The sequence below is a fragment of the Rhynchophorus ferrugineus genome, unplaced genomic scaffold, assembly GCF_030347505.1.
Source record: "Rhynchophorus ferrugineus isolate W39M unplaced genomic scaffold, kcgeb_rfMv2 rfM11, whole genome shotgun sequence".
In the NCBI taxonomy this organism is placed as follows: domain Eukaryota; kingdom Metazoa; phylum Arthropoda; class Insecta; order Coleoptera; family Curculionidae; genus Rhynchophorus; species Rhynchophorus ferrugineus.
In genome coordinates this window covers 17,592,600-17,615,768 of record NW_027472590.1, presented here as the reverse complement: position 1 = coordinate 17,615,768, position 23,169 = coordinate 17,592,600, and the positions used below count along the sequence as shown (strand labels likewise).

The following is a 23,169-nucleotide window of genomic DNA, read 5'->3' as shown; positions in this document are numbered from 1 at the left end:
ACGGTATAAACCGGTACCTATTAATTTTCTTGTCAAGTGACAGTATTTCGTTCTTGATTTTCTAATATTCTACTACGTTTCATAGCTGGTGTACCTAGAAATTCCCTTCAATTATCAATATCATAAGAGCTCCATTATTCATTTTACACTGACTAAACGATGATCTGATGGTAATGACATGATAATATTACCGATGGTCACCAAGACCTGTTTATTTCCGATGCTACAATATACAGCCGCAAGAAGAGTAGTAATTGAATAAAACATCGTATATTAAGAAGTTATCTATAAGCTTTTAACAGAAATAAAATACATATTTTTGAAAAATTCAATTATGTATTGTATCTGAATTATTGGATGTAGGAAATTCTTAGTTTTTTATTTCAATATTCAACTGAGTAAAAGCCACTGTTTGATGTAAATAATTCTTAATAATTAATTTTCGTTTTCGTTTCTTCTTGGCTCTATAGGTAGCAAAAAAGTGTTTTTATAATTATGGAAGATAAGATTAGATAATTATATACAAACTGCTGAAATTATATTTACGAACCCCATTAAGATAATTTTTTTTAATTTCCACTAAATTAAATTTACTAAATCACTATATTCTATATATAAAGTAATTATATATTTTTGTCCTACACAGTTTTTATAGTAATTGTATTCTTTGAATTCTAATTTGTTATCTATTACAATATATTAATGTTATGATTTAAAGCGGTTCTTGACAATAGAATAATGGCTAAGAAACCTACTGTGAATAGCCGTGAAAGAAAGAAGAATAGGAGAGAAATATGGTAAAATGAAAAGAAAAAGGAATAATTGTAAAGGACAAGACAAGGAGTAGTAAAGAATAATGGTAAAACTAGCCATACTACGGATAGTAGTAACCAGCAAGCAGGTTGAAATGAAACGAATGAACTAGGAACAAAAATTTACGAGACATGCCTCATAATTATTATGAAAAGAAAAAAAGTTATAGATATTAACAAATAGATGGAAGTAGATGTGGAAAAGGAAGAAAAAGTGGACAATCAAAGTAAGGATGACAACAAAAACAAAAAGAATCGAAATATGGAAGATGAAGAGAATTTTAACTGAAACAGGGATAGATATTCACGAAGATCTAGGAAAATTATAGAGTTTACTTTCCAAAACTATATCTAATAGAAACCAGAGGATAGAGAACGACAACTAATTGTCAACAGGAAGTTAATAATAAAAGAAGAAGGAAATTGCAAATACTGGGGACAATAATTGAAAGGGTCCAGAGGAGTAGAGGAAGAGATTTTATTCTCTTTCGAAGTATGAAAGTCAAAATTGGAGAGGCTTAAGTAAAATTGTAAATGGGTTTGCATAAAAACAGGACTGGTTCTGTTAAAGAGAGGATCTCTTTGAGGCTCAAAGGAGTTAAAGTCGAATAATCGACTGGGCATAACCAACACTAGTGTAGTGTTATATTTATCCCTGTGACAATGATGCAGTTAGACCGTGCTTTCAAACAAAATATAACTAGCAATCTTCTACTGGCATTTGCTATGGTTTTTTGTGAAATAAGGAAATTGATCGACGTTGTAATTCGGTTGTATGCTAGTTCCTTTTTGACTATCGTTAACCCCAAGTATGTTACTGCAATAAAGAAGATAGGGTCTAAATATCTAAATGTAGTGTTCAACATTTGGGATTATATCTCTGAGTACTTTGTTGACCGTTATTCCTCAATGTACAATTCGACATGCCTCAAGATTGCTACAGCTTGAATCTTTGAGAATTGTCAAGTAACAGATATTGTTTCTCTCCACCTTTCAAATAACATCTTAAAAAAAAGATTAAAAAAGATATCAGAAAAATTACACATCGTCTGATACCATTCAACAGTGGTCTTATATTCAGGTGTCATAATGATATATTACTGTAGTAAAAGCATTTTTAAAAATATAAAAACTAAATGCGTATTAAGATTATTAATTCTAAAGGAAATGATATTTGACCTGGTAGCGAGAACTAAAAAAAATGTGATGACTTACCAAGTTTTCGAAATGTGCAACTATGTGTTTATCATATTACGATCTTACGGTTGTAGTAAAATAATAAACCGAACGTATCTACTCAAGTCAACCCAGTCGTATTACATTTTTATTTGTCCTGAATAAATAAGTAAAGTTATTTTTATTTTTGGTAAAACCAGTACTATTTTATAGTTAAAAATCCACTATTTTTTTCTGTATATTAAGTGATACAAATCTTTATCTCTACTTTTTTAGAATATCGTACCATCTATATAGTGGATGGAAATAATGCTATGAACGCCATACAATGTCATGCATCTTATTTCATTATCATTCAGCTTCACTGTAAATAATACCATGCATCCGTGTCTTTTTACTCGTGCGTGCTCTGACGTATACGCAGCAAAAAGCAAACAAATGGATACTTAAGTTTAATGGTTATATTTCATTTGAGTTGTCATTTAATTCTGAAAACAGCCAATGCACGTCATCGATGACGTCGAATATACCGACAGATGTAGTTTGTAAAAATATAGAATTCGTTTCAAACTCGTTTTGTTCGATTTTGTCCTTCTAATTTTAATGTAGTTAAAAAGTGATAAAATTGTGTCTGATGCTTGGGAGCGTGTAACAGAGTCAGCTTATAAAATTTCACTTGGGTTAGAACTACGGAATCATGTTGCCAAATGTCTTTAAAATATTAGTGATAATTATTAGAAGTTATAAAGCGAGAAACGTAAACCAAAATTTTAAGTTGATACGTTACTGACGTCACAAATTTTGATGGCGTGCATTGGCTGTTTTATTGGGCTATACGTGTATCAGTTTCCCTTTGTCGAAGGAGAACAAAGTTGTTTGAATTTTTTGAACAAGGTCACCAAGGTTAAGACCAACACTTAATGAGTCTTCTACTTAAAAGTCTAAATAGCCTCCGACCTTGTGCAATCTGAGCCTTTAGCATCATTGGTGTTTGTATATCAATACTCTATATGGACTATATAAAGCTTATAAAGTTTCTGTTTGTCTTTAATATCATTTTTCTAATCACCTTTTTTTTAACATTAATATTGAATAATGTTTAATGTATTATTTTGAAAATGGCAAATATTGTTTTAAAAACAATTTTATCCTGTAAAAGTAACTGTTTTTATTTTTAATTTTTTAGACTTTTATAGTTTCTATTTTATTTTCGAGTTCAGAATAAATTTGCAACATACGATCTATTCTGCTACGGTTACAATAAGCTATTTGAGAAATATATCAGCCAGAAATACTTCCAAACTTGGTAAATTGAAATGATTGGTACTGAGAATTAATATCTCGACCTTAATAATGTTCTTACTGAGGCCAGTATATTGTTATCAAATATTTGTCATATTGGTATTTTTATTTTACTAGGTGTGTCGGTAATTCATTTCTGGTTTGTTTTTTTGATACGACGCTTGAGCAGTCGATGGTGGCACGTCTGAACCGAGCGCTGGTTAGTGACTAAGTGAATTAATGTATCCTTCAATAATCTCCCAGATAAACGTCTCAGAGTTGCCAGATATTCGTTATCGTGCACTAGTTGGCGCTCTGGTATTATATTTCTGGGTATTTTGTAGACCGTTATTACACGATGTAAAATTCGACATGCCTCAAAGTCGCTACAACGGAATATACTGACGTGAATATTGGTACGGTTGTGCGCTGGTACGGCTGTTAATACCTTTCTGTCCTACAGATACCGTCGCTTCACCGTCGCTTTGGCAATTGAATGTGGTCTATCGACGACGTTGAAAATAGGGCTCCCGTAATCGACGCTGTGAGGGATTCGATGGTTGGACGACGTTGTAGTTTATTTTCTTCGACGACGACGCATTGGCAATTCTGGTACCTCGGCGAAATCATGATGAGTTTACGGTGACTACAATCGGTACCTAGCTTCTGGGGCTACTCTGTGACTAATCCGTAGCCACATATGTTACGGTAATCGAGAGAAAACAAATAACGACAGCATCCTATCGAAGCTGCTCAAAGCCTTTCAAATCAACATGTCTGCCAATATGACTGAGACTGAAAGCGAAGGAAGACATTATGATTTAAACATAGCGCCGATAGGAATGTCTAATCAAAATGTTGATGAATAGATAGTGAAAGTGATACATATGTCGAATAGCCAATTTTGCGAAATATCATGTCGGGATCACCACTTTAAGGTAAATAATATGGCTTAGTGAATGGAGGTAAAACGAAATGAAACAGTGGTTTTTGCATGATATGATCGTTATTTATTGAGATAATATAAAAATGTGGAAAATACAAGTAATAAAAGAAAGCGGGACTGAGTTTACCTGTAAACGATGCTTGGGCATTCGATGGTGACACGTCTGAGCTGAACTATGATCAGTGACAGAATGAATGAATATACCCTTCAATAGTCTTACAGATAAACGTCTCAGGGTTGCCAGATATTCGTTATCGTGCACTAGTTGGCGCTACTGGTACCTCGCTCGTGTTCAACATCTGGGATTATATTTCTGGGTATTTTGAAGACCGTTATTCCACGATGTAAAATTCGGCATGCCTCAAGGTCGCTACAATGAAAACCATTCCAAAAGAATAGTTTCTCCTTTGAGCAAAACCATTCATCGAACCATTCTTTTAACTCCGTCAAAAACGGTGGAGTGCTGCTGGTGTAAGCCCATGCCCTAGCGATGCGAAAAGGTGGTAGTCGAGTGGAGAGCACGGCAGATGCGATAATACTTCCTATCCTAATTATTTCGACATTTCTTTAACTCATTTTGCTGTACGAGACGTTGCGTTATCATGCTGGTAAAACCCTTATCACGCCTTTGAACGTATTATGAACGTTTTTCGTTTAACGCATAGTTAGAATTTATCATCTATGATCGTTAGCGATCACTATTAACAGGTTCTCCATATCTCAGCAATTAATAATAATATAATACCAACCTGGTCCCACCAGACAAATAATTCAACAGAGCATGGTCTTGTGACGAAAGCGATTAGGCCTTGCCGCCGATGGTCCGGCATCGCCAGACAATAGCCATGATTTTTTTCACTTGCAATTTCAGGAAATGATTCGTTTTAATACAATGCAGCAGTTCACTTGCGATTTTTTTATTGTCTCTCATTCAATTCATCTAGCACACATCTTCCGATTTTTTGGATCCGTGCTATCGCTTGGAATCGATCACAAATTGTGACTCGGCTCACATTCAACTTCTTTGCAATTTTTTTTGAATTTGTATTAGGTCTTCGTCCAATTACTGCCCTAATTCTGTATCCTCAAACATTTTCTTGCCTACTAGGACGTTTTAGTTTTGAATTTGAACGTTGAAATCACCACATTTGAATGATTTGAAACATATTTCACATTTTCTTATCAATGGAGCATGATTGCAAGTCTTGACCAGCAAACGATGGTTTTCATGAAACAAAAAATGTAATAATAATCAGGTATAAAACTGGATATTTAAAAGAATATAAATCTATAATGCTGTTATTTTATACCAAAACGTTAATTCATGGCATTGCATACTTATGGCCAGTGAAATCTGTTACAAAAACCGGACAGTCATTACCGACACACTATGGACTATGGTATAGACATCATAATATCATCAAACATTTTCACTGACCAACACAATTGCTAAGACCTCAAAATAACTGAACCGTTATTGAAATTTTTAAAATAAATAATAGTGAGGAATACATTTCCTTCTCCAGAATCATCGAATTTAATTGTTGTAGTATAAGAATGAGACCATATTTCATTGGAAGCTATTTAAATACTCAACGATCACTTATATTTAACGCATGGCTACCGATGTCCTGCAAGAAAATGGTCCTCAACACCTCGTTAACGAAGAAAATTTGTGAATATGTCATGTGTATCAGACCAGACATTGCTTCTTCGAATCGCCACTTCTTCTTCTTCTTTCGATCAATTTATAATTTCCCGTAACACACAACTTTTTCCGTTTATGTCATCCTTCATAGCAACGTTAAGAGTAATGCATAAACAAATTATTTGTTGAATATTTATATACGTCCGTAATTTATACCAATATCCAAATTAAGCTAAGCCTTATATATTATTTACAGGCGACTGTCCAGCCTCAATTTAGGAGCAGATAACTCAACGCTAGAACTTCTAAGACCGGGTTTTACACGAATCTGTCTTCCATACTTCATCAATGATGCCGAACTGGCCTTCGTTATGGAGGCGGTGAAAATGGTAGCTACCGAAGGATGGAAACTCCTACCGCAATATGTCATCGACGTTGAAACAGGCGAATGGAGACACCACACCAACACCATACAAAGAGACCGAAAGTGGTTATCAGCCATAAGGTAAGTATTTCAAACGCATTTTTCGTAGTTAAATAACCCTTATATAACATATTTAAGGTATGTTGATGGTAAAATGACAATGCATGAACGAAGAATATCGGGTCCGGGCCTATTTCCACAAAGCTACTCGGAATGTTTGCAAACCGCTAGAAATTTATTCAACAAAGCTCGAAAAGCAGCCAACAGATTACCATGTCCCGAACCAAGCATAGTATTTGATTCAAGAGGAGAGAAATTACGGTACGTAACAATGTCACGGGGCTAGTAATAGTTTAATATGTCAATCCTTCTTAGATGGTTCATGCTGCAACATGAGGCTCAAGCTCTTCTCATCAGTAATGCCCAAAACGTCAAACAAAAAGTTCCGTTCGATCCAGGCTCTAATCTAAATTCTAAAAAAAGCGAAAAACATAGCGAGGAACATCAACATGCTTCAACTGCTCATCCTCATAACCTGTCGAATAGTGGAGGATCGCCACGTCATTATAGGTAAGTGATGAACTGGAATGAAATCTACAGAATAATGTAAAAGTTACCAAGAGTACAAGGTATATTTGATATATCTCAGGTATTCGTATTTTTTATATATCACTTTTTTGATACGTTAGCAGTTTTGATAAATCAGTGACATTTTGAATGAAGGATGCTTTTTCAGCAAAAAGCATTTTATTTCTCCGGCGTTTTTACAACTTTTTAATCCTTCCAAAAAAATAGGTCTTCTCAGGACTCTCAAAAGGCGTATCTGTTTCACTAATTACTTCTTTATTTAAGCCCAATTTCTTACCGCCCGGTCATTTTTTCAGGTTTGGCGACCAGCCGATGACTTGACACAACATATTCGCCCGGACAAACCACTGTTTTGATTGTTCCTAGATCACTAGAGTTTTGTGACGTATATATATTTCGACGCAACGCAAAAATAACCTCTTCACGGTTGACAGTTGCGCTTATGCTCGAGTACGAACGCTCGTGCCATTCATTTCGTGGCTAAATTTTCCATATCCAGTACACACCTTCAAAAGAAGGCTGTTAAAGTTTAAAGAGTGACACTGCTTTTGTTATTTTTAAAACAATGGATCCAATACACTTTCGTGTTTTAATTTTACACTGTTTCTTGATGGGAATAAAAGCGTTTAAGCTTAAGCAAAATTGTTATAAGGACTCCTCTCTATCAGAAACAACAATAAAACGTTGATTTGCTGACTTCAAACCTGATCGTAGAGACACCAATGATGCTGAACGCAGTGGACGCCCAAATGAGGTGAAAACACCAGATAACATTCACAAAATCCTTTTGAATGATCGAATAGTGAAGTTGCGTGAGTTAGCACAGATTAAAAAAAAACGTGTAAACTGTTTCAAGACAATGCACCTCGTCACAAGTCAATCAAAATTATGGCAAAAATACATTAATTGAACTTCGAATTACTCCCACATCCACCCTGTTCGCCAGATTTGGCTCCCTAGTACGGGCTGTTCGCAGACCTTAAAATATTACTCACCAGTAAGAAATTTTGCTCCAATGAAGAGATTGTCTGAAACTGAGACCTATTTTGAGGCAGAAGATAAATCTAAAAAGTGCTATTGAAATGTTACAGCGGCGCTGGAATGATTGTGTGGCTCTTGATGAAGATTACGGTGACAAAAAAGCTGATTTTCTGTGTTACGCCCAAAGTTTTTGAGCCCATGTGTTCTATTAATTCTCTACATACACATGTTATTCACTGCAAAAACAGTTCTCCATTTAGTAATATCGAATAAATCAGTGTTCAGAAGCTAATTATGGAACGCTCGAAATGTGTTACCAAAATCCATCCAAGACTGTTAGGAACTCATGATGATGCTTTTTTGCAACCCTTACTGGACGAAAAACTAACTCAAATTCGCAAATAACTTTCAAGCGGCCTAACAGTTGATGAACCAACTGTCTTTAGACGTTTACATGTAATGAGAAAAATCCAGAAGGACGGAAAATGGCTACCACACGAATTGACTGAAAATACCATTTCAAACCGTTTCAATATCGCGGTTTCATTACTTTCCGGGCAAAAAGGAAACATTTTCCATTTCGACACGGAAGCAGAATACTCATGGCTATAAAGTATTTCTATGCATAAGGGGGGATGATCAAGATGCAGTGTATTACGAGACGATAAAACCATATTAAACCGTTACTGTAGGTGCTTACCGAAGTTTTGCCGCACCCAAAGTACTCGCCTGACATAACGCCTTCTGATTAGCATTTATTCAGATTCAAGCAGTATGGCATGGTTGGCAAACGGTTTAAAAATGCTTAATAAGTGCAAAAAAGGAAAATAAAAAAGGAAACATCGTTCTGTCGTCAGGAAAAAATTACCTAAAATGATAAAAATTTATATCAATTATTCTCAATAAATGTCTAAATGTCAAAATGAAAAATTGATCAGAATACAAGCAAACATCCGATATGCCAATTATGTTAAGATAATATTATCTCTTCAACAGTTTACCATCCATTGACGACCCCAAGATACTAACATGTTCATCCCCCGTGCCATATTTTCTACAAGACGTCAATGGATTGTACTACCCCCAACCCTCTGTCGATTTCGTAGTTGGAGGAACAGTTAACTCCAGTCTTCATTTCCAGCAGCCGAATTTTGCCAGAGATAGGTAAATATATAAATCACGTGTTAATTCCAGTAAACTGTGGATTTATTTTAGATGTCTTAGCCTAGGTCATCCGAACGTATCTCCGCCAGTATTAAGTCCGCAAACCCGAGTTAGTTTAGGTATGGGCAACTACAGACAACGACAATTAAGTTATAGTAGTCAGAACGAGTTACACTCGCTGGACTCCGAAGCGAACTTGTCACCTACTCATAGTTTGAATATATTGTCAAGCAGCGCATTCGATTGCAGCCAGGTAAACAGCATCATTAATAGTATCTAAAGAATACTTATGATTATTTGTTTATTTAGCTGGGAAGGGCGTCTCCCGCGCCAGATCTTCAAACATACGTGACTGAAATGACAAAGGAACTTGCCACTAATATTAAATCTGAAATACGGGAGGTTATTTCGAAAGTGGAGGACGTTCTCGAAAACACTGACAGCGAAAGAGACAACTCATTCTTTTATGAAAGAAACGGTAATTATAATATTTTACATAGCAGTAGATCAATTAATAATAAAAAATATAGTTAAATAATCGAATCATTCAAATATTCTTACCTTAATATTTAAAGTTATATTAATGCTATTTTTAATAGTATGATATTTCAATTGTTTAATCAATGTAATATATACTTTTTTTGAACCTATACATCAAGTCAATTCGAGTGAAAATAAATTAAAATAAACATAAAAATGTTTTCAATAAAGACGGCCTGGTATTGATCTGGAATGGAAGAAACTATGTGAGGAATTATTGAATGTTTTTTTGAAAGGCATATGCTTACCATTACGTATAGAATTGGACTACGTAGATTTTAATGGTATTAATTGGTTTCTAATTATTAGCGTATACCTGTAACTTCATAAAACTCTACAAGAAATATCATATCAAGATCAAATCGCATTCTATTTCCACCAGTTGAAATCACCTATCTGAGTGAACTGTACCCTGAAAATGTTCATGCAGAATATCCATTCTTATAGCATATAGTAGGGATGTCGAAAAAATATCGATATTTTTCTCCGATATTTGTTTGCCCGATATTTTTCGATATTTAAAAAAAAATATATACATATTTTTTAAACATTATAAAAAACCTTTTAATTATTTCTAATAAACCATTAAAAATGATACTTATTGAAAAGGTTTATTACAGATATTCCTACTTTTAAAAAATTACAGAATATCGGTATTTTTGGCCTGATATTTTTATTTTTCTTAAAGGTATCGGTATTTTTCTCGGCGGCCGATACCCCTATTACGTAGCATTGTAATTGACATTCCAGAAACTAAAGCTCCTAATGATGAGCCAACAGATTTCAGAAGAGCAGACAAGGTTTAGACCAAATGGCCATTGTATATTGCGACACACGCTTTTATTGGTTTTTGTTCTGGTCTCGATTATCATATCGGTCTCCTATTAGAAATCTCAACAGGATTCAGTTAGAGCAAGTTCAGGAGTTAAAGTATTTGATAAATAAAAGTAAAAGATTATAAGTTAAAGAATAGTAATACATGAAAAGAATAATCTATATCAGGATAAAGAATAATATATTAGATGCTATTACTGCTGAAATAATAAATCAAGTCGGCCAAGAATCAAGGCTTTTTCCTCTCTAGGCTAAAGAAATATCAATCAGTCCAATACCTGCAAGCGTCAAATTTTCCAAATGCGGTTTAGGCACCGCAAATTTCACTTATTTTATGAAAGCATCAATTAAGAAATGAAAGCATCAATTAATAAATTAGCATTATCTTAGACCAGAACCGTTGTGTAACCTTTTGTGGGTATGCATCTCCTGTGTAATATGAAACTCATGTGTGTAAGTGTCACATAGATCAATTATGCTTGTTAACATGATGCTTTAAAAGTATAACTCGTTGTTTAAGATTATTTGCTCCCAAAACTACGGTCCTTATTCTTTGCCTAGTCCTTAGTCTGCGGACACTTATTTTGATAATAAAATTGTATCATTTCAATATGAAACACAATCCTGCGATTTATCGTGATTATGTATCATTAATGACTGAATAATAAACAACAAGTAGAGAGACGACATACATCTCTATTGGTATAGTTTTATATTTTTCATTATACTATTTAAACTTGATTATTTGAGGACAGAGGCGGATCCGGTGGTTGAGTAGTGTTTCAAAACTCTCCCAAAACTATCGGACCAGCAGAGTAAAGGTCTCCTTCCCAAAATTAAAATTCTGGATCCGCTACTGGGAAAGGAAATGGAATAACGTTCACCTCTTTCGAAGTCGATTCCCTCCAATAACTGCATTGTATCATTTAACAGGTTAATTGAAAAGTCTCCGGCCTACCATAGTAAAACACATTTTTTCGCTAAAAGTAGTTTTTTTATTCAACATAATTTCAGTGGAGTTCAATTGGAGAATACAGTGGATGAGCAAGCAATTCGAAGACCAATTCATAGATTTTTGCCATCGTTTTCACTGACTTCTGACACGGTGCATTGTCTTGGTAAAGCAGCACTTTCTTTTTCTTCAAATGCGAAAGTTTTTCGGCGATTTCGTCCTTCAAACGGTTCAATAACGCTATGTAATAGTCGCTGTTGACGGTCCTTCCTTTTCCAAGGTAGCCAATGAAAATTGTTCCATGCACATCCCAAAATACAGACGCCATAACCTTGTCAGCCGACTGTTGCGTTTTCCCACGCTTTGGACCCGCTCCAAAAAGAGCGGGTTCATCGTGTGCAGTCCACTCGGATGATTGTCGATTGGACTTCGGAGTGAAATGATGGAGCCATGTTTCATCCATTGTCACACATCGACGCAAAAACTCGGGTTTGTTATGCTTGATCATATTTAAACACTGCTCCGTATCATCAACTCGTCGTTGTTTTTGGTCAAAAGTCAGCTCGCGCGGCACCCACTTTGCACAGAGCTTTCTCATACCCAAATATACGTGACTGATATGATGTACACGTTCAGTTCATAACTTTAGAGTGTCTGCTATTTCATTCAGTTTCAATTTACGGTTATTCAAAATCATTTTGTGGATTTTTTAAATGTTTTCGTAGGTAACAACCTCTTTTGGGCGTCCACTGCGTTCACCGTCTTCGGTGCTCATTTTGTCACGTCTAAACTTAGCATACCAATCCTTGATGGTTCATTTTCCTGGGGAAGTGTCCGGACACATGCCGAGTGTCTGAGTGTGGACACACAAACCAAGTGTTTACTTCAACTGTATTTGTTCCCTTCAAAAAGCAATATTTTATCAACACGCGAAATTCCTTTTTATCCATTTTTTTCACAATAACAACAGTTGCTTCACTCAAAATGCTATAATTCACAAAATAATTATCCGACAGCTGTCATATGTATACACGCATCTTTTGAGGCTTAGGGCTAACTAAAAAACATATGGTGTAAATTCTAGTAGCGCCATCTATGTGTCAGGCCGGCAACTTTTCAATTGACCTATGAGGTCGCATTCGTCTATGTTGCATCCTTAATAATTTTTATTACTACGAAATAGTATTAAATTCTTTACTGAAATAATCTTATCATGCTCTTTTTTTGTACGTCATATGATAGCTGTCGACCCTATGACCCTGTCGATCATTTTAATGTATTTTTGTCCTTCGTGTGACACCAATGGGAACTTGGTAGCTCACACTACTTTATCTGTGCTCTGTTTACTATTAAAAGTGATCAGACAAATACGCGTTTGTGAAAAAAAAATTACTAAACAACCTAATGGTGACGTTATCTCAATTACTATATACTATATATTACTATATACTATAAAACTACATACTTCTATATATGTTTTTTATTGCAAGTAGCACTTAGATCATGACGTGCATTAAAAATATTAGGTCGTTTAGCCCAATAATTGGCATCTCCATAAATATGTTCAGTATATCTTAAGTATAATTCTCACATATTTATTATAGGTAGTGGTAGTGAAGACGGCAGAAGCGACTCCATTTCCTCCAATGCCGTCGCCGAATATTTGGAAAAGATCTCGATTGAAATGGCCAACGAAGTCAAATCGGAAATCCGCGACGTAGTCAGCGCAGTTGACGTTTTTATCACGCCCGACAGCAACCACCTCACTTACACAAAGTCCAGCCTCATGTGTGAGAGCAAAACGGTTCCTCTGAAACATCAAGGCAGCACTGAGAAGAGCTACACTCCCGGAAGCAGTAGCGAAACTGTCATTAACCTTATCAATCCATCCACACCGAATAAATGCGACGAAGACCAAACCGATTCCAACAAGACCAAAAACAAGATATTGTCAACGTCAACGGCAGCCAGCGTTAGTTCTCAGGATAGCGGGATTAACATGTCCTTCCAAGAACCTGAACACTTTCCGGCCAATCCGAACGGAGAGTTTAAGATCCGAAGTAATTCGGATTCTAGGTCGGGTCATCGAAAATCTGAGTCCGAAATCAAATTCTCTACACTTCAGAAGCATAAGCCACCCATTCACCGGGATATGAGCGATGACAGAACCACTCTGGAACATCTAGCTGCCAAAAAATGGAACTGCCCCGAGAAAAATCTTTGGAATCCTAGCATCGAAGCCATTTATGAATACAAGATGATTAAAGACGGTTAGTTTATTAAACATTTTTCTTAGAATTATACAAAAAATATTCTATTTCATCCAGGTGATAAAGTAATGGTGTGCCTGTCTGGAGGGAAGGATTCTCTCAGTCTCCTTCACACACTGCTTCAGTTCCAGACACATGCACAAAAGCAAGGGATACTTTTCAGTATTGGAGCGATTACAGTCGATCCAGATTCTTCAGGCTGTGATCCCTGTGTCCTGATTCCCCATTTAAAGACGCTGGGCGTTCATTATATAATTGACGACAAAAAATGTGATCCGGGAGATAATACAGGTACTAATTACTAATTAAATAAGTTTACAATTACTAAAATAAGCCGCCATTAGTTTATACTAAATTGAATTATTCTCGACATGTTTAACATGAAATACTAGATATGATACAAGGTACAGTTAGAAAATATTAATTATTACAAATGAAACTATAGTCACAATGTTACAAATTTTTAAAACAAATTTATGAGTTGCGATAGGTCATACGTTCGACATAATGACGACGTGAGTTCACAGTTATTTTGAATAGACTATAAACACTACACATGGCAACTCACACGAATACAATGGAATGTTTAATGCAGTAAACTTATTTTTCCCTGAATAAAAATATTTCTTGTAGATTTTGTCAATTTCATATCAATTTATACACCAAAACATTACTAAGTATTAAGTAAAGTTAATTAGTAATGATCCTTTATAATTAAGTATCAATCTTATTATTTATTTTTGAAATATTCGATGCTTGCATATATTTTGATCAGTGATATCAGATTATCAGTGTGAACAATTGTTGATTTAAAATTAGTTTTTTTTACATCTTTACATAACTGCAGTTTTTTGATATAGTATTACTGAGTTCTTCCGCTGAATTCGTCTGATTTCATTGTGTATAAAGACTATAAAAATGCTAATCATGGAAGATTGAATTTGCGACATTCATTGCTTTTGTTGTTTTATTTGAAATCTATTGCCGAAGCACTTCCGATGTTTTTAAACAAAAATGGCGATTTTAACGTCTTTGGCAAAGGCCGGCCTAGATGTCCTAAAAGTGAGAAGTCTATGAATTGCAAGATTTAGTGTCCTATGAATTGCAAGATTTATAAAATCTTCAGATGGGTCCTTAAAGACTTTCAGACTGTTGAAAATACTATTTCGAACCGTTTCAATATTGCGAGGAACGAGGAACTTTCTATGGCGCGTTGTAACTGACAATGAAAAGTGAATCATTCGCGATAATTCGAAGTCCAAGAACTCATGGGTTAGTCCAGGCGAGCCATCCAGAGCGGCACTAAAGCAGAATATTCATGGGTATAAGGCCTTGCTGTGCATAACAGGCCAATTGAGAAGTCCCCGGTCTGACACATAGATGGCGCTACTAGAATTAAATCCATATGTTTTTTAGTTAGCCCTAACCCTCAAAAGATGCGCGTATAAATTGGACAGCTGTCGAATTATTAGTTTGTGAATTATAGCATTTTGTGTGAAGCAACCTTTGTTATTGTAAAAGATTGTAAAATTTTGCTTTTAAAAGGGAAAAATACAGTTAAGGCAATACTTGGCTTGATGCCAAGTATCCGGATACTGTCCCAGGAAAATCAACCATTAAGGATTGGTATGCTAAGTTTAGACGTAGTGAAATGACACGGTGAACGCAGTGGACGCCTAAAAGAGGTTATTACCGACGAAAACATTTAGAAAGTCCACAAAATGATCTTGAATGACGGTAAATTGAAAATGAATGAAATAGCAGATACTCTAAAGATATCAATTGAACGTGTACATCTATTATTCACGAATATTTGGGTATGAGAAAGCTCTCTGCAAAGTGGGTGCCGCTCGAGCTCACTTTTGACCAAAAACAACGACGATTTGATGATTCGGACAGTGTTTGAAGATGATCAAGAGTAATAAACCCGAGTTTTTGCGTCGATATGTGACAATGGATGAAACATGGCTCCATCATTTCACTCCGAAGTCCAATCGACAGTCATCCGGCTGGCAAGGTTATGGCGTCTGTATTTTGGAATGTGCATGGAATAATTTTCATTGATTACCTTGAAAAATGAAGGACCATCAACAACGATTATTATATAGCGTTATTGGATTGCTTCACCGTTTCAGACAATGCACCGTGTCAAAAAGCCATGAATTGGGCTTCGAATTACTTCCTCATCCACCGTATTCTCCACATCTGCTCCCCAGTGAGTATTTCCTGTTCTCAGATCTCAAAAGAATGCTCGCTGGGAAGAAATTTTCGTCGAATGAAGAGGTGATCGGCGAAGCTGAGGCCTATTTTGGAGCAAAGGATAAATCATACTATAAAAATGGTATCGAAAAGTTGAATAAAAAAAGTAATTTTGCCAAAAACATGTGTTTTATTATGGTAGACCGGGTACTTTTCAATTGACCTGTTATGGTGATATCGCCAAAGTGTAGTGTATCACAAGCTCATGAACTGAATGAAAATATGGCTGCAGGTGTCTACTAACGTTAATTGAACCCACTGGAAGACGTATTGCTGCAAAAAACTAATAACAACTATAGACGCCAACTTCTTCTTGCATGATAATGTTCGGCCATGTACTTTAAAATTTTTGAAAGATATACTGTTCTGTGAAGGAAAAACTCTACTGGACCCAGCATATTCGACAGACATAGCGTTTTCTGATGCACATGCCTTGGCTGGCACGCGGTTTAGAAATGTTGAAGAATGTGAAAATGGATCGATGATTGGATTGCTGCCAAACCAACATCTATAACGATGCGATATTCATACAATGTTGCCAGAAGAAAATAATTTCTCAATAAATGCCTTTTCAAAGTGAAGACATATCAGAACACATGTAAGCACCTAATATAAAGAAGACATTTACATACTACTAAAAACATTTTGTACTATTAATTTTTTTATGTATTGGTAACTTACAAACATATTTACTATTTCTTATTATACGTTTGTACTTATAGAGAAACGAGAGGAAGCCAAAGATAACTTGTACAGTTTTTGTACCTCCACGCTGAGACGACGCTTATATGCAGCTGCCAAAAGCTCTGGATATAATGTCTTAGCTATAGGACAACATTTGGACGATCTCTGCGAGAACTTTTTATTATCTGTTTTTCATTTGGGAAAATTAAGATCCATGAGGGCCCATTATTATATAAAGTAAGCCGATTAGGACGATTATAAAACATAACGATTAATGATGATTATGAACTTACAGACAACATGATTTACGTGTGATAAGACCGTTGGTGTATGTACGAGAGAAGACCCTTCGTCAATTTTCAAGCAACGAAAACCTGCCAGTATCAGCTTCCAGTATAAATTTGTCCAAGGAACGTCAGAGAATCAAACAGCTTCTTACCCAGCAAGAGATATTATTTCCCAAGTTATTTGTTAATATGAAAAACGCATTGCATCCATTAATAGGTGAGTATCTTATTTTTTTGAGTATCGTCATAATAACTGTTATCTTGATAAATCTTGCGGTTTTATAAACTGTAAAGTTATCATACAAAGACAGTTAGATCTCTGTGTTGATTTTTTAAATAATAATGCTCATTTCCCCTAATATTCGTCTAAAAGTTTAATTTGGCAAAGTTTGGGAGATTTCCTCCGACATAATTATTTAAACCAGTGCTATCTTTGTTTCCATGTATTGTTTTACTTCTAAACATATTGTTTTTTTTTTTAGAATCGAGTACTGCTTGTTGTGAATTGGAGTTGAATTTCCTTGTCGATCCTAAAATCATTGAAATTTTTTAATTAGTATTTAACACTAGAATACAGTACTTCCAAGCAATATTTAATATTATTTTATCACCCACTAGCTTCTCACAATACGACACCAATTATCTATCTCCGAAAATAGAGAAAATATATTGATATATAGAAATTAAAAAATCAAATACAAAAAGGCAGACATTGGGTGCTTATTTTTTATATTTCCGTTGCCCTTCCTATATAAAATTTCTTATAGACCTACAGTAATGACACATCATGTTAACATTCAATCATGAATCATCTTGGTATAAGTTCCCCATCTCTTTTATGTTGTGATGAAACTGTAATTTGCTTTTCATTCAGATGACCTAAGGTTCATCAGAGAACCAAGAGTTTTGAAATAGTTATCATATTAGTTACGATAAGTTCATAGTTTAAACTCAGTCCCAGTTTCTCTAAATGATATCCAAGCCTCCTTTTTTCTTTGCACTTATCATTACTTTGAAGTTAGAATTGATAAATATAAGGATATTTCCTTAATGTTTCAGTAATGTCTAGATATGTTTACACTCCTTTCCAGGTACTGTACTTTCTTGGCCATACTATCTTTTTATTACTAACGAAAGTACATCAAGTGATGTATTCTCAGCATTCATGTTTTGCTCCTGTCTGCTATCATAATGAGTTTAAGTAATATTTACTTTTCAAATTACAGTTAATTCCTTTAGATCTGTCATTACTAATATAATATACAGAATATTATTACATATTACTGGCGATTTTCTTTGTTCAATTATTCTTAGTGCTTCAATCTTATGCTCAATGGTCACTCGTCCTTATATAATATATATAAATATATATATATATATATATATATATATATATATATATATATATATATATATATATATATATATAGATATTGGAGAATCCTGGCATACGCACAACTATTTGAATTGTATATATATATATATATATATATATATAAATGTTTTTAATAATTTTGAAAAGAAAAACGAGAACATAAAACAATATGTAATTATTTATCAATATATAAACATTACAATAATAAACTGAATTTATAGTTCTTGTAATTTATTCGTATACTTGAAGAGTATAATATATATTATCGAATTCATAAATTAACCTAAAATCTATCAAGTTTAACTAAGTTTACTGCTTATTATTTTATTTATGTTTATATGTTAGGTCTAAGTTATTTAACCTTTTATAAACATATATAATTTTAAAAGGAAAAAAGAGGAAATAAAATAACATATAAGGTAACAAATATAATTTATATTTAATATTATTAGATTTATATATTTATCAATATATAAAACACAAGCATGCACTTATCTTTAAAATTACTCAATAATGTATCTTCTAAATACCCTAATTATTTCGTCGTCGAATCTATTCAATATGCAAAAACAGCATGGAACACCCTCCCTCGATTCATTCAATAAAAGGGATATGCATTTATTGCATGCACTGTATGTAGAATATATACGGATACTCATAGCTATACTCTTTTAACATTTTTATATTGTCCTCCGTTTATTATGATTAACATAAAATCATCTTCCTTTAAAATAGGGTAGGTATCCAGAAATTAAGATAGTGGTTTATATAAATCACATCCTATATTTTTCACGTTATTGGGTAAATTCTTCATCACTTATGGCGCCACTTTTATATTTTGTACCTGCGGAATTCATTTGGTTTGCTTGCTGTATATTATATGTATAAATATTTCAAGTCTTTTCAAATTTCCACTACTCAATAATCCTAGTCTTTTCAAATTTTCACTGTTTTTGATCGAAACTCGAATTTCATCAAATATAGAATTATATTTTTATCTGATTTTAGCAACTCTCACCTCTAATTTAGAAGTCGTAATATTTTTGGTAAAATGGGAACCTCGAACCTTGAAAATCTTCAAGTGAGCCAAACTTCAATGTTTCTTGTACAATTTTAATGCTATTCCACATACTGTATGATCAATGAGATATGATTTTGATAAGATGTACTCAGATAAAGGACATATTTATTTATACTTTTATTTTGGCAGGGTCAACTATGCCTAAGATGTAAGGAATTTTATTTAGAATTGAATCCAATTTGCAAAATTAAAATTAAAATCGTATAGATACTCGTCTGGATGGAATGTCCTCATATTTCAGATTAAAAGTGTTATAATAGCTTTTTTGAAACTATTTAGAAATCGATGATTTATCTATTAGTGCCTACTATTTATAATCAAAATGTGAACGGTACAAGAATAAATAAACTAAAGACAACAACACTACGCACCACATTGTTTTGTAGCCGTTAAAAGATGACTATTTTGTCAAGCTTTGCTAGAAGTATCCCATATCTGGATTCCGTAGGATCAAATAGGCCTAAATATAATGATTTTTACAATAATATCTTATCACAGAATAACTTTGATTTTCATCCCATGTAAGTCAACACGTTTGGTTTATTTTAAGTCCAAATGATTTTAGTATAAAAAATATGTACGCTCGCAACTTAAATAAACCATCTATACACGCGTTAAAATATTTAGAATTTTCTTCTTAGTAATAAACAGTCATCATGTATATATATCCATTTATTATATAACCTATAAAATGCGATTTTGTTTCAGGTTTTCAAATCCGCGAATGCGAGATGAAACGTCGAAGATTGTCCAAGACTGCTCCCGAGACGGAACCCGTCGAAACCTGTGACGAAACGGACGAAGAACCCGTAACAGTAGACGACTGAACGTTCGCAGATCTTTCTCTTTTAGTTGTACTATAATATTTAACGTGACTTTACTTAAAATAACGATAAAAGTACAAATTGGCAATTGATACTCTTTGTTTCGTAAACGCATTAATTTATCCGCAATTTCAAAACTTACTAACCATCTTTATTAGTCTTATTTATGATTTCAGAAAATTCAACAAATCATTATTTATTTTTAATATGTATATGTATAAAATTTTCGGTTAATATTTAACCTTTTTAAAAAAAACTTTGTATCGTTATCCGGTGATCTCAAAAATCTGTAGTAATATAATCTGTACGAGTTCATTGAGAAAAATTGGTAATATTAAACTTAACACGTATTTATTAATAAGGACATTAAATATATCCAAATATATTAGTTAAAACATATCTGGCTTCATAGATATGTAGGAAAAAGGCTAAACATCATTTCGCATAACCATGTGCCATTTCAAAACGAAAAAAAAAACAAACAGTAATCTGTAGAAAATCTTTCTGAATTTACTTGTGTGATATTTGCTAATACATTATTTGATAAATTTCCTCATATTAAAATATTATATATACGAAAGTGAAATAGTGAAGTTTCTCGGATAGAAATATTTGCAACTACTGAATATTACAATATATTTTATTATATATAACCGCGGTAGTTATTATATATGCGCAGGGTGCTTTGACTATGATGATGATGATGCTACTTATAAACGTGTGATATTTCTTTTCTGATGATGCGTTAAAGGGATCAAACTACTTAATTTGAAGCGAGAGACAGGAGAGTATGTGAAAGCACTTTGCTCTTTTTGAGTTTACGCCTTAAGTCTTGTGTATTTAGAAAAAAACAAAAAAGAAAACCGAATTCTTTTGTTTTCACTGATGGTAAAATGATGGCCGTTTTGTTACCAATGTCGTGAAAAGTATTTTCCAATTAATTCTTTTTAATTTATAATGTCTAACATACTAATAGTGCACAGGGTGACATTAAAGTTCGGACAATAGAAATATTTCATATTTACTAAGATATTACATAAACAATTGAATACGAAAGTCCAACTAATCCAACCAATCTGTTATTAATAGTTCCAGTATAACAAAGAACTGGCTGTTGATATCTATAATTATTAAACATTTCTTTCGATGAATTTAAATAATATGTTAAACCCCAATTGAAGAGGGCTTATATATTGGCTCAAATCATCACCAAAGCAACCACTGCTATTTGTTACTATAGTTTTATTTTTATCTTTTCATTAGGGAAATTAGTAGCAGCATAAATTCAACCTGTTCTTGGAGTTGGTGCTGACCCTCAATTATGTTGTTATTTTTTCCATGGTCACTTCAGTATTGCGATGAGTTTTTCCTTAACATTATCTAGAGTTTTTTTTTATTGTAATAAGTCTATGTATGACTCATTTAAAACTATTTTTACATAGCAGAGATTTTATGAAGAGAAAGTGTCCAAGATTTAATTCCACCCTGTACACACATACATGTAGAAAACAAAAACTCCAGCCACTAAATATTTTATGAACAGTTGTGATTAAATCATCAACTAGCAGTAAAACTTTAACCATTAACAGTTGAATAACGTACGATGGTGATTTGATCATGCCGAACTAATTGAAATGTGATCGAATTTTTGTTATTATATTTTAAATATACGATATGTATATAAGTTAATTTTTTCCATTAAATGGAATTGTATTACGTTTTAATTTCCAATCTAGTGCAATTTTTGTACATGCGATTAAGTTTGATTTTTAACCTGAAATATGTCTATATATGAGAGTTCTATTAATTATAGAAGATTGATTCTTCCACGGCTTACTTACGAATGAATCCTTTGTGATGGTGAATTAAAATCAGAGCTGATAGGTTCTTAAACGAAGACGCACTACTTCGGCTTCCCTTCCCACCTTCTCGTTTAGATTTTGATTATGCCAATATTAAGAACAATTTATATTTGCAATTATGTATGTATATTAATACATTTTAACCAGAATAGGCTTTTTCGGTTCGTATTGAGATGAGTAACGATTAGATCTAAAGAATGATACTTCCTTGCTAGTGTATATGAAAGTGATTTCCAAAGGATATATTTTATGATTGTTGAGAGGATATTTAATATTGTTAAAATAAACGTATAAAAGTGAAAATGTATTTTGTTTCAATAATAAAGATTATATTGTAGAATCTATTTTTATTTTATTTAGTCCTTTAAAAACTATAGTATATTCAAAAACATTCGTTGCTTGCTTCATTGATGATGGAGATTCAAATCTACTCCTCACTTTCCACTCTAAATCTTCCATAAGGGTAAAATTAAAAAATTAAAGGTACGTTTAATATAGAATGAATATAGCAATATTTTGCAGCAATGAACTAGTGATAGTAAGAACTTCACCATTGAGGATGTCGAGATATTGATTCGGAGTAATCAGGTTTGTGGATGGGTAGGGATTTAGTCAAGATGTTGTCGTGTTCTAAGGCACCTATGGAGAACCTTACACTGAGCATGTTTGTGAAATTCTTCACAACCGGGATGCCTGATTCGAGGTGAGTCTTGGCGTTCCTCATAAACCATGGGGCATTGAGCAATGCGCGGACTTTTTTGCATTGGAACACATGGAGTAGTTTAAGTTCTCTGTCAGAGACATACCTGTACCACATCTCTGCTCCGTAGAGGCAGACTGGACAGACTAGTATTTTATACAGAGTCGCTTTATGGGGAATTGGGAGTTTATATTATCTGCAGTGGAGTGGAAATAGTAGGCTGTACACACAATTGCCTTTGCAAATAGCATCCTTTATTTAGGCTGACCATTGGAATCTGCAGTCGAATTGGAGACCGAGGTATGCAACTTTCTGGAGCCAGAGGATAGAGATTTTATTAATTTGGAGCGATATGCGCGGAACTCCTTTTTGCGATGGAATAGCATAGTCTGAGTTTTGCTCGGGTTTATCTGTATCCGCCAGAATTTGTACCACGCTATCGCTTGGTTCAGTTGCACTTGGATTCTGTTACGAATAGCGT

At 33.8% G+C, this 23,169-nt stretch overlaps 1 protein-coding gene across 2 annotated transcripts in view; it reads left to right on the top strand.

Moving 5' to 3' along the window:
• LOC143204552 (uncharacterized) overlaps positions 1 to 22,328 on the top strand; it is a 237,693-nt gene extending 215,365 nt beyond the window's left edge. The window contains exons 8-18 of one of the 2 annotated variants that reach the window (XM_076417141.1): positions 6,120 to 6,368; positions 6,426 to 6,608; positions 6,663 to 6,857; positions 8,853 to 9,020; positions 9,072 to 9,273; positions 9,330 to 9,498; positions 12,951 to 13,616; positions 13,674 to 13,907; positions 16,598 to 16,796; positions 16,855 to 17,063; positions 20,011 to 22,328. In XM_076417141.1, coding sequence (XP_076273256.1) covers positions 6,120 to 6,368; positions 6,426 to 6,608; positions 6,663 to 6,857; positions 8,853 to 9,020; positions 9,072 to 9,273; positions 9,330 to 9,498; positions 12,951 to 13,616; positions 13,674 to 13,907; positions 16,598 to 16,796; positions 16,855 to 17,063; positions 20,011 to 20,129 — 2,593 coding nt within the window. In that variant the 3' untranslated portion in view covers positions 20,130 to 22,328. The remainder of the gene's footprint in view (positions 1 to 6,119; positions 6,369 to 6,425; positions 6,609 to 6,662; positions 6,858 to 8,852; positions 9,021 to 9,071; positions 9,274 to 9,329; positions 9,499 to 12,950; positions 13,617 to 13,673; positions 13,908 to 16,597; positions 16,797 to 16,854; positions 17,064 to 20,010) is intronic. The other variant, XM_076417142.1, reaches the window with a different exon arrangement.
• Positions 22,329 to 23,169: the final 841 nt, after the last annotated feature.